Raw genomic sequence first — 15,445 nt, 5'->3', positions numbered from 1 at the left:
TCGAATGTCGAAAATTTCCAAGAAGCCAACGCATAACTCAGGAATCAATAGAGCTACAGCGCCGCGGAAAAGCGCATTCGATAGCCCTATTAACGCCCTTTCTGAGTAATGTTCTCAGCTTTGACCTAACGTCAACGGTTTTGCCTGCAGGGGGCAAAAACTGCAAAAATAGCTGATTTTTTTCGGAAACAGTTTTTCTGCAATAGCTTTTGACCCAAGCCTTGTACGAGCTTACTTTTACCGGCATCGTGTTCCTCTCGTCAAGACGCATCGAATGAACTATAACTTGACCTTGAAAGGTCAACTTGAAAATTTGACCTCAGGTCAAGGTCATGACCTGACCGGAAAGGGTCATGTTGCATATCAGTCGATCCGTATCGTCGAGCTGAACACATCTAAGGCGTTTTCATCGCTCTAGCATGCCTCTATCAAAAGTTATTTGCGAAAAACTGTTAGATACTATTCGTGACCTAAGATGACCTCAGGGCATAAACAGGGGTCGAGGACACCATTTTCATGTTCAGTGTGTCTAGACCACTTGTAATTCAGTGTTTGGGAGTGTTTATAATGTCTTTCGTCCAAAAGAGGCGCATTTCAATTTTCTCCCATTGACTTATAATGGGGAGGTCGCAAAATTGACCTGACCTTAGGTCATCGATATCAAAATTCTGAGATATACATTTTGTACATGCTATTGCTCTTAGCAATCGCTGAAAGTTTCAAAGCGATCGGTCCCTCAGTGTTGCTATGACAGATTTTGAAACTTTTTATGAGGTGAGGTCACTTCAAGTGACCTGGTGACCTGACCTTAAATGACCTTGGTCTGAAATTTTCACAACATGTGTAGAATTGATGTATGATAAGGTGTACAAAAAGATAAGGTGTATTCGCGAAAAACCGCAAGGGGGGTGTTCAAACACCCCCCCCCCCCTCCCAGCAGGGCGCGGGTTAATAAAAGCTTTCAATTCGTGCATTTAAAATTGATAGAAGCGATCACCAAAATGGAAAAAACGTCTATATTGGGGTATGGAAATTCTCAGCTATTGTATTTACGCATGCGGCCATATTCCATCCTCCGCACTTCCCCTCCTGTCATCGGAGAAAGCTCTATTCTCCGTTTTATGTATCCCTCAAGTAAATTAAATTATCCCTTATTCCTCGATATGAACCACCTTTACTCAAAAGATGGAGTGCTAGTTTGACACACAGCACCTTTCCCAAGATGGCACTGGACAAAATGCGCCCCAAGACAGCTCCGACACCGACCTACACCATCCCCTTTCCGACCGACCCCGACCTACCCCATCCCCTTTCCGACCGACCCCCCTACCCCATCCCTCTCCGACCGACCCCGACCTACACAATCCCCTCTCGGTCGCAGATCCTTCCTGCTATTTTGTTTCAGGCCGGTCAGACCGGCGGAAAGACCTTTGACGGGTCTCTGGCGTTATCTCATTATCTGTTTTGACAGCGTATGGTCTTCGTCACGTCCGCCTATCACTTAGCCTGGAATAGCTGTTATCTCATTATCTGGTTTGGTGACATCTTGTTTTTGTCATGTTTACCGATCACTTGATCTGGAGTCATCTCTCACTCACTCACTTACTCACTCACTCACTCACTCACTCACTCACTCACTCACTCACTAACTCACTCACTGCTCACTTTTCAAATATTCAGCTCGCGACATAGTTTCGTGAACCGTCGCCTAGCCTGTCGGTTTTCTACATGCCTCCGGGCACAGGCAGGGGCGGTTACGACCCCTCCCTGTTTCGCCATTCATTGAGGTAGAGCGTCGCGGGAATAACGAGCGTGTGTGACGCTACCAGATGCAGTGATTGGTAATATATTTAGTGTTATATATTACGAACTCAAAGGTACAAATATATTTGGCAATATATTCAGGTCAACCGGTGACCTTTGAGGCAACGTCAAAAAGCCTAAGGTTGGGTTATGATTTTTTGTGAATAACTTCACAAATAAATGATCATGGAGCCGCTATTTTGGCATCACGACCAACAAGTCTTGGTCTTGTCCAGCTGCGTCGAAGGATATTCTCTTTATTTTGGAAATGTCATCTTGGCTGTTGAACTCGGTCTTTCTTTTCAGCTTAGATCCTGCGTGGCATCATACATGACGTCACTGACGTAATTTGAGGTCATCCAAGTTTATCGTCAACGGCATGGACTCGACTGGTGCAGCTTTTCGTGCACCAAACCAAGGCCGTATATACCCAGCACACATTCGAGTGGCATCCAGAGCTGCAGTATCCGCCCTGAATATATGCACAATGCGCAATGTGATACTGCCGCCAGTCAGACTTGGCATCCAGACCAGCGTTAAGCATCATTAGCCGATTAAATTAAGTGAATTTGAGAACGGTCAGCGCTTTATAGGATACAAACTTAAATCATGGAGCATAATTTTAGGGTCAACATACTTTGATTGCCAGGTCCTAGCCCAATACCGGGAACTAGTTTTTTTCCAGGGGCTCCGCCACAGGGGGGGGGGGGGGTCGCGGGGGTCCAGACCCCCTCAATAATTTTCCTGGGGGGTACAGTACCTACCCCCCAATATTCCAGACACATGTAAGCTTGTTTTCGCGTAGAAATGACTATATCATTCACAATATGCACTTTGGATGTGTTGACAGTCATAGCTAAGGAACTGAAGATCTAGAAATGTAGGGAACCCTTATAATGTAGTTAGTAGCAGACGAAGTGCTCGACAGACCCTCGACCGACTCGACAGTGACACTCACCGGTCTACATGGGATTCCACCATCATTCCACCATTTTTGTTATCACTATGAATGCGTTTAAGATGGCTAGGATTAGCTAGGTATGCTAGAATTTGGCTATGATTTTGCGAGGGGGGGGGGCGTCCAGCTTGTAGGACACCTCCTAGAGACAACGCCTGCCCTAAGAGAGCTTCAAATCGATCTAAGAATCCTCTTTCAATGTAAGATCCTATAGTGTCAGGCAGGGATGCGGAGCCGGAGCCGGAGTCGGAGCCGGAGCCGCCGGAGCCGGCATATTTCGCCCGGAGCCGGAGCCGGAGCCGGAGCCGTGAAACAATATAGCCCGGAGCCGGAGCCGGAGCCGGAGCCGCCAAAAAAGGGGGCGACTCCGGCTCCTTTTTATTTTTTGAAGAGGAAAAAAATAATTGACCTATGTAGTTCGGTTTGACAGTGTAAGGCAGTAAAACATATGGTACTATTGGTCTCAAGATAAGGGCCCAGGCGACCTGTAGTTTTGATGCGGTGAATACCCTCACCCTCGCCACAACTCGAGTGGGGGTGGCGCTGGCTGGTAGGAGGGGTGCATTCGGCCCGAGTTATGGCGAGGGTAAGGGTATTTACCGCATCAAAACTACAGGTCGCCTGGGCCCTTATCTTGAGACCAATAGTACGTCATGGGCCATCAAGTGAATGAAAAAAGCCGAATATCCCCAGCATCCCACAGTACGCAATCAACTTCCTGTCTGCTCCTCCCCCCCCCCCCCCACGTCTACTGCATCCCCAGAACATGAGGACCGGTCATCAGGTGACGGCCATTGTTTTGAAGCCAGTGCAGTGGACTGCGACTCCCAACACCGTCTCTTCCCACCCCCCCCCCCCCCTACCCCCCCCCCCCCCCACACACACACCCCAATGCAGCCGAGACAGGTGTCAGCTTACGATGGTTCAGTGCACTCCGATTCGCGGCGACTGCGTTTCCAATGTCCTTTCCAATGCTTTCTAGTCCTTTGTTCTGCCAGTTCTCTCCGAGGTGCGTTTGCGCGGGGACGCGGTGAGCCGGTCATGGCAAAGAGTAACGCGGCCGTATAGTCATAATATTTCGCCACGTGCTTATATACCCTGTTCGCTGATTGCATGTGCTGTTGAGAAAAATAGCCTTAGTTGTTAGTTGTTTTGCAAATACAGAAGCTACGTGTACCAATCCAATTTTTCTTCCACCCGTATTTAATTGATTGCATAGGAGATGTACTGAGTCGGAGCCGGAGCCGCCGGAGCCGGACCATTTTACTCGGAGCCGGAGCCGGAGCCGGAGCCGCCATAACATTTCACCCGGAGCCGGAGCCGGAGCCGGAGCCGATTTTTTTCTCCGGAGCCGGAGCCGGAGCCGGAGCCGTCTGAAATTTCCACGGCTCCGCATCCCTGGTGTCAGGGGGGGGGGGGGGGGGTCCATGTCGGTCTTTCAGAGCACCATACTAGTCTAAGCATCCTCACACCGTTCTGAGGTAATCTGCAATAATCTGCACAGGGCTCTGAATGCAGGTTCGTAGAGGTAAGACATTCACAAGTCACAATCCCAACAGGATCCCCATTGTCTGACTATTGATTCAATCGGAGCATTTTGATATCAATTTTAAGGTCAGGATAGGTCACACTCATCACAGAGACTGAATGTCAGTTGTCAGTCTCTAAGGACCCCATGCTGCCATATGAGGGCAGCCTGCAGTGGCGCGGGAACCGGGAGGGGGGCTAGCGGGGGCTGAGCCCCTCCAACTTTTCGGCTGGGGGGGGGCTTGTAATGTATTTGAGCCCCCCCCCCCCCCCCCCCCAGCTGGAGGAATCGAAATCGGAAATCTACCAACAGTACCAACATAATTTCATAGATTCATACATAGGCGCGCGGGAACCGGGGGAGGGGGCAGAGGGGGAAGCTTGCCCCCACAACTCTGGGGCCGTGGGGGCGGTGCCCCACAACTTTTCATGAGGCCAGGAACCGTTGGGGCAGCTTGTCCTCCCCAAATTAGGGGTTGTGGGTCACAAAGGAAGAAAACATGTAAGTGAAAAATCCACCTCTTTCACTGGCTCGGCAACTCATTGGCAGATTAAAACCTTTATTCCAGGTTGCCAAAACGGCAGTTTCTTCACTCAGCTGAGACGAAATACCTCACTTTTTTGCAAATATTTTCAGTGTCCCAAAATTATATTTTGGCTTGGGTGTCGGAGAGGGATATTCCTCACAGTAAAGAGGGCTGAGTGGAAAATTGCGAGCTTCATGACAAAGGGTGAAAAACATGGATCATCAATTTGCATGTGAGTGTTACAGGATGTGGGATCTGGGAGTTGTTTTTACTAGATGATTGAAAAAAATATGGAGGAAGTTAAAAGCCAACTACCAAAGGTACGCAGTACATGCAGATGTTCGTTACTGGTAAAATTGGGAGTGAAAAATTGCTCTGGAAAATTGGAGTTGAGAGTGGAAAACCATTTTCATTTGGATGTCATTTCCCACCCAAACTGGCAAATTTTGGGACACTGAATATTTTCGTTTGTTTTTTTTCGTTGAAAAGGCCAAGGTCTGAAAAATAAGTGGCCTAAAACCGGTGAGAAAACTAGATTTGGGGGTACCCTAGGTTGATCTCTATTATGGTTGAGCCCCCCCCCCCCCCCCCCCCAGTCTTGAAGAAGTCCCCGCGCCACTGAGGGCAGGGCTTTCAAATCCCTTGACAATAACTGCTTAAGTCCTGAGCTTTCCTTTAAGTACGGCCTAGGAGGACTATACACTGGCTTTAGAGCCTACGTAGTTATCTGAGGGCCTATGTAGGTCCCTGAAATCCCAAGCCCATGCCAGTCACTGAGAGCCCAATGCGTTCTCTGATGGCCAATGCCGCCTTTGGAGCGCGCAACACTGGCCTCCATTCCTCAAGAACGTCGATTTGAGAGGCCGCCATGTCGGTGTCAATAGGGCTCTGCTCCTCGGTTTTCGATTCCTTATGCAATCTGAACCTTGGTTTTGCAGTTTAAAGCAAACTTCTTCCAATAAAATTGTTAAGTTTCTTTGTACTATAGAAAAACAGCAATTTTCATCGATTTCGGGCGCTGCGGTGTGTGTGTGTGTGGGGGGGGAATCCCCTTGAATGCCACCTTGGATCCGCCAGTGAGGTTTTCTGTTTTGGGTCGGACCCCCCAATCCCAAAACCGTGGCGGAGCCCCTGAGTTTTTCGGTCGCTTCCCAAAGGCTTTCTCGCGTCCAAACGCCTGTCCCATTTTTTTCACAACTATCTGGATAAACACAGCCAAATGCGGATGATGCTTTCATTCGACATTCATGTAACGAGGTAATTTTAATTTAGAAATAGACATTGGAGAGATATACTCCGTCTTCGTTCATTACGAGACCTATATTTGACATATCCAATATACACGGAGACTGCTGAACGGTCACTGATCTTCTGAGAAGTGGCCCATCATTATGCTGTTTTTCCTAGTGATATCAGATGATCTGAGGCCAGCTTATCTATATTATTCTCGTATTATCTGAAGCCTGTGTCGATTCAGCCTTTGTGCTGTTTCAGATGAAACGGGCTCCGCCCACCGTTTCTGGCAGACGGAATTGTACTAAATCAAATCATCCGACGAAAAATGCCAGCGGTGGCTGGCTCTACAAATGTGATGCTGTAACCAATATTTCGCCATCGGCCATATGTTCATGTCCGTTGAACTTGATAATCTAATATTCCAATATTTACATGATTAAAGCATTCATTGATCTATATTACTATTTATATTTACATGATTAAAACATTCATTGATCTATATTACTATTTACGTTGAGTGTGTCTGTCTGTCTTCCTGTCCCGTCTATGAAGACCAAGGTTCCGAAACTTCCGACATATGTAGTGTCCTGCACTGCGGGGTACTGGCCAAACCATCACTGGTAGCGCGGTGAAATTTGCACACAGTGCAGACAAAGGATGTGCCATGTAACTTTGATCGGTCTGAGCCCGATGGGGGAGGGGGGAGAAGGGGGGACAGGAGAGCGTGGTACGCGCCGGAAAAGGGCAAATTTGCGTCATGGCCATGACGCAAATTTGCCCTTTTCCGGCGCGTACCACGCATGGGTACGAAACGCGTACCCATGCATGGGTACGAAACAGGGTCGGTGCGAAATCTGTCCCCGGTGCGAAAGCGTTGAAATATGGCCGATACGGGCCCTGCCCCGTCCCAATATATCACTAGCACGCATGCACCAGTGTGCACCGTGCATGCGTGCTGCAGCCAAGTTCATTTAGGCTAGACGCCCTGAACCGCCTCTGGCTCGAGGTAATCCGAGCTGTACGCTATCCCAACTCAGACGGAATTTTTCTTGTGATTTGAGTCATTGTATATATCCCAAGGCTCGGCAAGTTTTGTTTTACAGTGAGATATTGAAGGAACGGAAAACTGCCGTGGTCGTAGATCACATTTTAATGGTAATGGTAGTGGCTTAATGGCATGCAAGGGCTTTGAAAGGAATTTCCAAGTTTTGGACAAAAACAGAAGCATAGACTACCTACTCCATATCAGTAGTACAGAAATACAGTAGTCTATGACAGAAGATAGCCGCCTTTCGCGCTAGGACTGAGAGAAGGTCAAATTCATAAAAATAACGGCTCTTTTTAACATTCGTCGGCTTTGAAAAAAAACGCATCATACAATCAACGAGTAATGAAATCGAAGATAACAACTGGTAAGGATTAACCACAGCCACTTCACAATGATAGCACAGGTGAGGAAGGGAAGGAGAACGCGGGACAAGGCGAAAACGTGAGCGGGGTCTTGGGTGTCGCATCGACGGGCAGCATAAACGGCAGTAGTCAGCAGACATGTGCATGGATCCGAGTGATGGATCTATGATCTCAGTGGATCTCGAAGCAAAGTACAGGTTGGGATCTATGATCCCACCGGATCCGGCGTGAAAAATACATCTTGGATCTATGATCTCATATGATCTGACGATAAATTAAGAACATGGATCTATGATCTGAGTGGATCCCACCATGCACCACATTTGAAACCATGTTTTAAAGGGTTTCTATGCCAATAAGTGACACAAAACTATGGATTATGACGTGCGATCACATAAAATCACTAAAACAGAACGTTTGAGTTGAAACAAGTGCTTTATAGGGATATATCAATATGTGTTGACAAAAAATAAGTGAGGTACTATGATCTCACTGGATCTCAAGCAAAAAATGAGACTCGGATCTGTGATCCCTACGGATCTTTCGATAAATTACAGAGCTGGATCTATGATCCCATCGGATACGAGATCAGAATCCGTGGGATCAGATCTCAGACCCATTTTCCCGGATCCATGCACATGTCTGGTAGTCAGAAAAGACAACGTAAATAAATCAGTGTTACATGACTCAAGACTCAACAAGACAGTTTCAAGACCCAACCGCTGACTATATTATACTATGCCTACTTATAGCGGTGGCTGAAAGATGTCGTCTCTCTGACAGCCGCTCTGCAGCGGCCGCTGTCACGGCTTCCAAAATGAAGTTCGGTCGCCTGGCCAGCGGGACAAAGCAACTCCGAGTCGATTCAGTATAAACTATGAAAGGAATACCTATTGCCACCGTTCCGGTTAGGCCAGACACGGTGCGAGTGTAGGACGAAGAACACAGAGGCGTTACTGAACAGATCGACTGATATTTTTTAGCGACGGCACGGTAAAACGAGTCCGGCCGAGGCGGCAAAAGGACAGCTGGAAAATACGTTGTGGTGCCCGCACCCAGGAGAAAAGTTTATCTCGCGCTCTTCACGATACTTTCTGGCAGTCAGTGACCAAGTCAATGAACTGATAAGCGTTGTCACAGACCACGTGGACTCTGTTTCCATCGTGGGCAATAACAACCACCATCACAAATACTTACAGAAAATAAAAACCGAAAACGCAAAGCTCTTAGGTTGCCTCTACAGTCTAACAATTAATCTATAAAAAGAGATAGCCGTTACGGGCATATGCTATTTTCAGGTCTCTGGGAATTTAAATTAGTGATCCTCGGCCGACTTGCTGGTATTGTTTTAAAATATGGAACGCCGATGGTCAGCTTCTTTTATCCATTGTTATGGCTAAGTAAGTTTGAAGCAAAACGAAATGTGCAATTTTCAACAAATTTTGACTTGATAAGATATTTTGTTACTGACCATCGACATCACGGTCACACAATGAGACTTGGCTCATGGCGCCCCGTTCACCTGGGCAGCTGTAATTCTGATCAATGGTTATGTCGCTGCTCGGTTGGTACTGGTCCAAACACCAAAACCGGCGGTCAACTTGGTCTCCAATTATTGGCCTGACCGTTTTCCGTGAGGGAGCTTCGATACTGCACAATTGTCAGCATTCCATCCAGCACACCAATATCGGGGACCCGTAGACCATTAACCCGCGCACCGACGGGGGTCTGCGCCAACTTCGTACCGACGGGGGGGGGGGCGGATGACCGCCCCCCCCCCCTGAGATCCCGAGAACGAAGCAAGATAGCGACAAGCGGTAAACGGCATCGGATACGCACGGTCAAGGTCTACAATTTTTACAAAGTTCATTTTCAGGTCAGGTCAAAGATGACGTCACAACTCACAGGGGTCGAAAAAGTCAAAATGGCGGCACTAGGTATGGAGAGTTTTTCTCGAATAACTTTCGAACTAGTCAAGATAGCAACAAACTAAGGGCACCATCGTGATCCTCTCGTCAATCCGCATCGAATGCTATATGAGTTGACCTCGAAAGGTCAAGGTCAAAGGTTGACCTCAGCAGGGCTGCGGAGTCGGAGTCGGAGTCGGAGTCGGAGTCGGTCGGAGTCGACAGCTGTGACCGGAGTCGGAGTCGGAGTCGATTTTAGAAACCCGAGCCGGAGTCGGAGTCGGAGTCACCGAAAATCTGTCGACTCCGCAGCCCTGCTAGGTTTGCGGAGTCGGAGTCGGGAGTTGGAGTCGGTCGAAGTCGACAATTCTGCCCGGAGTCGGAGTCGGAGTCGGAGCTGGTTTTTGAAAGCCGGAGTCGGAGTCGGAGTCGGAGTCGCCGAAAATCCATCGACTCCGCAGCCCTGGACCTCAGGTCACGTGACCTCGAGGTAATCATGTATATCATTCGATGCGTCTTGACGAGCTGAACACAATGAGACCATCCGCGTGGCTGTATCTTGTTCCTGCACGGAGTTATTGGCAAAAAACCTTTGGTGACCTTTGATGACGTCACATGACCTTACAGCTGCCCAACAGCAAAACTGACCTCAAGGTAGTAAAGGTTGATCGTATATGAAGTCATGTATGGTATATGGGGCCATTCCGACCCCCTTTAGTTTAGTGGTAAAAACAGGGAGTTGATTTTTCCCCCATTGACTTATAATGGGGAGGTCGCGAAATTGACCTGACCTTAGGTCACCGATATCAAAATTCCGAGATATACAAATTGTAGCTACTAATGACCTCATAACATCCTGCGACTTTCAAAGGCCTCCGACATCTACTGTAGCTCTGGCACGGTGACAAAGTTGCAAAAACGTGACTTGAGGTTGGGTCATTCAAAGTGACCTGGTGACCTGACCTTAAAAGTTAGGATGTTCAAACATGCATACCATGTGTAAAATTGATGAGGGAATAGTCGTACCAAATTTCGCGGCGCTACGTTTTCCCGCTATTCGCGAAAAACCTCAGGGGGGGGCGGATATTCGCCCCCCCCCCCCGTCGGTGCGCGTGTTAATTATCTGCCGTCAAGGCAGAATGTATCATCCCGATAAAGTTTCAGTAAGTGGAAAAATAATGTTTCAGTCCCGTTGTCATTAAATATCGCCTCTACACCGACCGACGTATGTACCGACCGTTGGCTTCGAATGAAATAGACCTAACGCCAAAAACAGGCCAAACAATAAAAAGCCAAACATGGCAGCAAACAGAATGTTGTGTTGCACAGCTTTGTTAAGACTGATAACAACCTGTGACGAACGTTTTGGGAGGCGTAGCGAGGATGCCTCCCAAGTCTAGGCCAAAGCTTCTAGTGGCTCGGAAGGAAAATAAAAAAGAACTCCAAAAACTGTTTTAGGTAGATAATGCACGGCCAAAGGGAATAACACCCCTACATGGAGGAAAGGAGTCAGTGTCCGCTGCGGACACGCCACGACAGACACGAGGGCTAGGCTAAGTGATGACATTGGTGTACACCAAGGACTGACCTGCAGTCTCCTTCCTCCTTGAACGGTGACGAGAAGAGGTCGGCCATCGAGTCGAACAGCAGAGCGGACGCTTCCTCTGGCTCCGGAGTGCGACAGGGCGGCCTCTTCTGGGGCGTGATCACCGCCACCGCCACCTCACAGCACGCATCCTCTGCCTTCACCGGCCCGGAGCCTTCATTACCCGTCCGCACCTCTGTCCTTTCACCTGACCCGTGCGTATTGCCATTCACTGCCACGGTGGCCGTGACACTTGCAGACTGCAGTTTACTCACTGCATTCGTACCTATCTCGCATTTGATATCATTGCCGTGCGGTTGCTCGTCGCTGGCTATCTGTCCGGCCGAAGTCCTCGCATTCGGGCTCACTTTGATCGCCGAAACGCCGGCGGCTGCCTCGCCGGCCAGCAGTGCGCGCTCGAGATCCACAGAGACCGCGTCTCGCCCTTTTCTGGGCGCTGTCTCTCCGGGTAAACGGGTTAGTGGTTTTCTTGGCGACCTCCGAGGAATGTTGGTCATCGTGAGCGACTTCGCAGGTCCGTTCAGCTTCCTCGGAGATCTTCTCAGGTGGCTTACCGCGGCAGAAGGGTTTCTAACGCTGTCCGCAGCGGTGGATGACGTCACGTTCGATCGTTTTCTATCTGGGGACACATCCGGCTCATTTCTGGGTCTTTTGGTTAGTCTCTGTACTAGCCGAGTTCCATCAGGAACAGCGAGTTCGTCTGCATCACCGAGTACGTCAGCACCACTGTCGAAACCCTTATCATCACTGGGGGCATATCCTACACCGGCACCAGCACCAGAATCTAAGCCCTTCTCAGTCGCACTAGTCCAGTCAGAAATACAAGTCAAACAGTTCTCCTTCTCCGACCCTGCATCGTTTCTCCCCATGTTGTTCGGAATCACCTCGCAAGAATCGTCCAGATCTATCACACACGGCGGGGCGGGCACAGCCTGAGAGGTGCTGAGCGGCTTCGCGACACTAATGACGCCATCGGGAGCAGGTCTTTTTCGTGGGGAGCGACGCACCGCTCCGGCGGAGTGGGTGATGACGTCGGGCGCCGCAGTGGCGGGCGCGGCCGGAGCCCGTCCGAAAAACGCCGAAATCCGGGTCTGCGATTTCGGCGGCACACTTTTCTGCGACTTTGACAGCTGAAACAAACGAAACATTTATAAGCTCATTGTTGGAAATAATGCAAAAAAGCAAAGACATTGGATAGGTCATGATTCATACGGAAGCAATTTATGGGTATATCTCAACAGTAAACTGCATTAAATGCGTCATTATTTTTCGAATGAGTTATTATTCTAAAACGACCACAGTAAAACCTATCCAACAAATTCAAAGTCAAAGTCCCAAGTTCCAAATCCGCCGTTATTTACAGTTCCAATAGGACAAGTTAATTACGATTCGTTCACCACAAACATTCCAACGCAGGCATGCCTTTGGGACGGGACACGCGATTTCCCTGGCCCTGGGAAATAGGTCGCACGTCACGGCAGATTGCTACTCGAAACCATTAGCCCCGCACGGCACGCGACTGCTGCAAGGTTGGAATAGTAGGAGGCGGCTGCCCGCGCTGTCCTCTGTCAGAAAACACGGTCGGCCGGTGTTTGGTCAATACCGTCACCCCGCCAGCAGTCTGCGCGGCTCGGAACCGGCTGGGCGGCCTCAGTCGGTTCCCTGCCACCGTCCCGCCATGAGCGCGCTCTTCCACCACACCAGCGACGTGACCGGCGGCTGCCAGTGCTGCCGTAGCGCCGGCGGCGGCCGCCCGGCGAACCTCGACTTCCCATCACTGCCGCTAGTGGCCGGAACGGCGCCATTGAGCCAGTACACAGTGGCAGACTGGCATCAGACCAACCACGACAACCTGACGACATGCGACCGCCAGCGCGCCGCCGGTGCCCAGGCCCGCTGTGCCGCGCAGAGGGCTATCCGGGACGCAGACCGCGCGGCGGCGCAGGCGCAGCGTGAGAGCACGCAGCGGCTGGCCGAGCGCGCCGGCGCCGTCGGCCGCTGGCGTCACGAGGTGCTGCACGAGCTGGAGCTGAACTCGCAGGAGACTGAGCGGCTCGAGGAGGCCCGCCGACGTGCCGAGTGTCTCCACAACGAGCTGGCGGCGCCGCTGAGGCTCGCCGAGGACAACCGGCGCGCCCGGCAGCTGCGCACCGGCCCTGACCTAGTGCACGACCCGGTGGAGGCGGGTCTCGAGCGCGAGGCCGGTGTGCTGGTGGCTATGCGCGAGCGGCTGTGCCGTACACTTGATCACGTGTCCGGGTCGCTCCAGGAGCTGCGTGAGACTCGTCGTCAGCTCGAACGAGACGCGTCCGATAAGTTTGCAGCGCTCCACCTGGACCGGAACGCGCATGGGCTTGGAAATGCCTCACCAGGCACGGCGCTCTACCCGGGTATCGAACGCTGGGACCGCACTCAGAGCAATCCTGACTCCTGGGAGGAGCACACGCGGCGTCTAGTACAGCAGTCGCAGACGGCCCGCGCCAACAGCGCCGCCGTGCGCGCGGAGGTGGAGTCAGTCACCCACGGCGCAGTCAGCGAGCACTGGCAGGCGTGGACGTCCACGAACCAGGCGCTGGCGGCGCGCGCGCAGCAGACCCAGGAGGCGCGGAACCGGATCCAGCAGGAGCTCAGTCGTCTGACTCAGGAGATCGCCGAGCAGGAGCGGCACCGGGCGGCGCTGCGGCGCGCGCTGGCCGCCCAGACGCCCCACCTGCGTGTGGCGCACACCCGGCTGGAGCGGCGTACCCACCGGCCCGGACTGGAGCTGTGCCGGGACCCGGCCATGGACAGACTGCAGGGGGAGGTGCGGGAGATCGGCGACAGCGTGCACGTGCTGCAGCGTCAGCTGTCCGAGCTGGAGACGGCGCTGGCCGGCCTCCTCCAGCAGAAGGCCAAAATGGAGGACGAGTTGCGAGTGAAGGCCAACTCCCTGCTCATCGACCGAGATCAGGTGCTCGGCTCCCGACGCGCCTTCCCCGTCACGTCGATCGTCACCAAGTGCCTCTGAGAGTCGGAGCGATGGAGGGCGAGATGATGCGAGTTGAGGTCCGAGAACAGCACAGGGAGGAAGCAAGATGGTGACAGAGATGACGCAGGGGAGTCACACTAGATGTGAATTTATTTGCTGTTATTTGTTATGTTGGTCAATGTACCAGCTCAGTCATTGACAAGCGACCAATGAATTGGATAAATACATTGATCCATGTGGAAACTGTTTAGTTAACACTCACCATGTATCTAAACATGACTATAAATGTAGCAATTAAAGAAACATATAAGCCATGAACAATTATTTTGGAATAGTAAAATGAATGATCACATTTGGATCATGTCAGTCAAAAGACTAAATAAAATATTCAAGGCAGATGCCTGATGTCTTCAGCAAACATGTTCATAGCATCAGCAAGTTCCAAAACCAGCTGATAAAAGCTCAATTTACCAGTACCAAGGCAATATCAATTAGTGTTATCCTCCAGGTACCAAGCACCTGGTAGGCACTAAGCATGCTTATCAGAACTCTTTTGACCTCAATAAACATGTGCAATATTGGTAAGCTGCATGAGAAAATGTCACCTTTTGCCTTGGCTTTGCTGGTTTTGGAAGAGAGCCTCAACGAGTGGGCAGCGTATGACCATGTAGTTGTAGAATCACTCAAATTGGATTCTTAATCATTCAAAGAACTTCAGGCTAGGAAAGGTCAGTGAACAAACTAAACAAATAAAGCATAAAGAAAATAGGTAGGTAAAAAATAGTGAGTGAATGGGGGTTAACAAAGTAAGTGGTTGTAAATGTAGTATCTGTTTCACTCAGCTTCAACACATTATTAGCAATATGCAGACATTTAAGATAATTGAGGACTTACTTTATTGATGCCTTTACCCATGATTGTTGGCAATAGAGAATGCTCAAATCAAATGCAGAGATGCTCAAGCAGAATGGCTGAATTGGTTCTTTTTTAAATCTGAAAGCATAAAAAGACATGATAACAGTTAAACCCTATACAAACATTGATGGCATGGTAATCACGGTACAATGAATACCTACAACATATTATCATGGCTATTAAAATTTATGAACATGGTCAGCTAGATATTACCAAATGGGAGCGTAAACAATTCACTGCATCTATTACGTTAACCATCGAGTGAACGAAATATCAATGCAAGTTAGACGAAGCTCAGTAGGCGGAACTATGGTCAAGCGTACCCATTTTCGGGAACGCATTTTCGTTCCCATGTTTGGGAACGATAAACCCAAATATGGGAACGCCATGTAGGCATTATTTAAAACAAGAAAAAGAACCGTTAAATGACGTCCAAAAAATATAAAACGATCGTGAACCGCCTGATATTTGTCTCAATATTGTTGGGAAAGAGTTTGATATTGTAAGGCCCATCGTAGTTTCAAATCGTTCCCCTATTTCTAAAGCAGTCCATCATCCGGGCCGCGAGCCCAAATTTGGGAACGCTCT

At 49.9% G+C, this 15,445-nt stretch overlaps 1 protein-coding gene across 1 annotated transcript; it reads left to right on the top strand.

The window, feature by feature from the left end:
• The first annotated feature begins 12,191 nt into the window (after nt 1–12,191).
• LOC122375603 (tektin-3-like) lies at nt 12,192–14,181 on the top strand. Its single transcript, XM_043355108.1, has one exon. It carries the CDS (start codon nt 12,653–12,655, stop codon nt 13,979–13,981), a length of 1,329 nt encoding a protein of 442 aa, XP_043211043.1. The 5' UTR covers nt 12,192–12,652; the 3' UTR covers nt 13,982–14,181.
• Nucleotides 14,182–15,445: the final 1,264 nt, after the last annotated feature.

Source organism: Amphibalanus amphitrite, unplaced genomic scaffold (genome assembly GCF_019059575.1).
Source record: "Amphibalanus amphitrite isolate SeventyFive unplaced genomic scaffold, NRLGWU_Aamphi_draft 001880F_arrow, whole genome shotgun sequence".
Lineage (NCBI taxonomy): Eukaryota > Metazoa > Arthropoda > Thecostraca > Balanomorpha > Balanidae > Amphibalanus > Amphibalanus amphitrite.
This window is presented reverse-complemented; position numbering and strand designations above follow the sequence as displayed.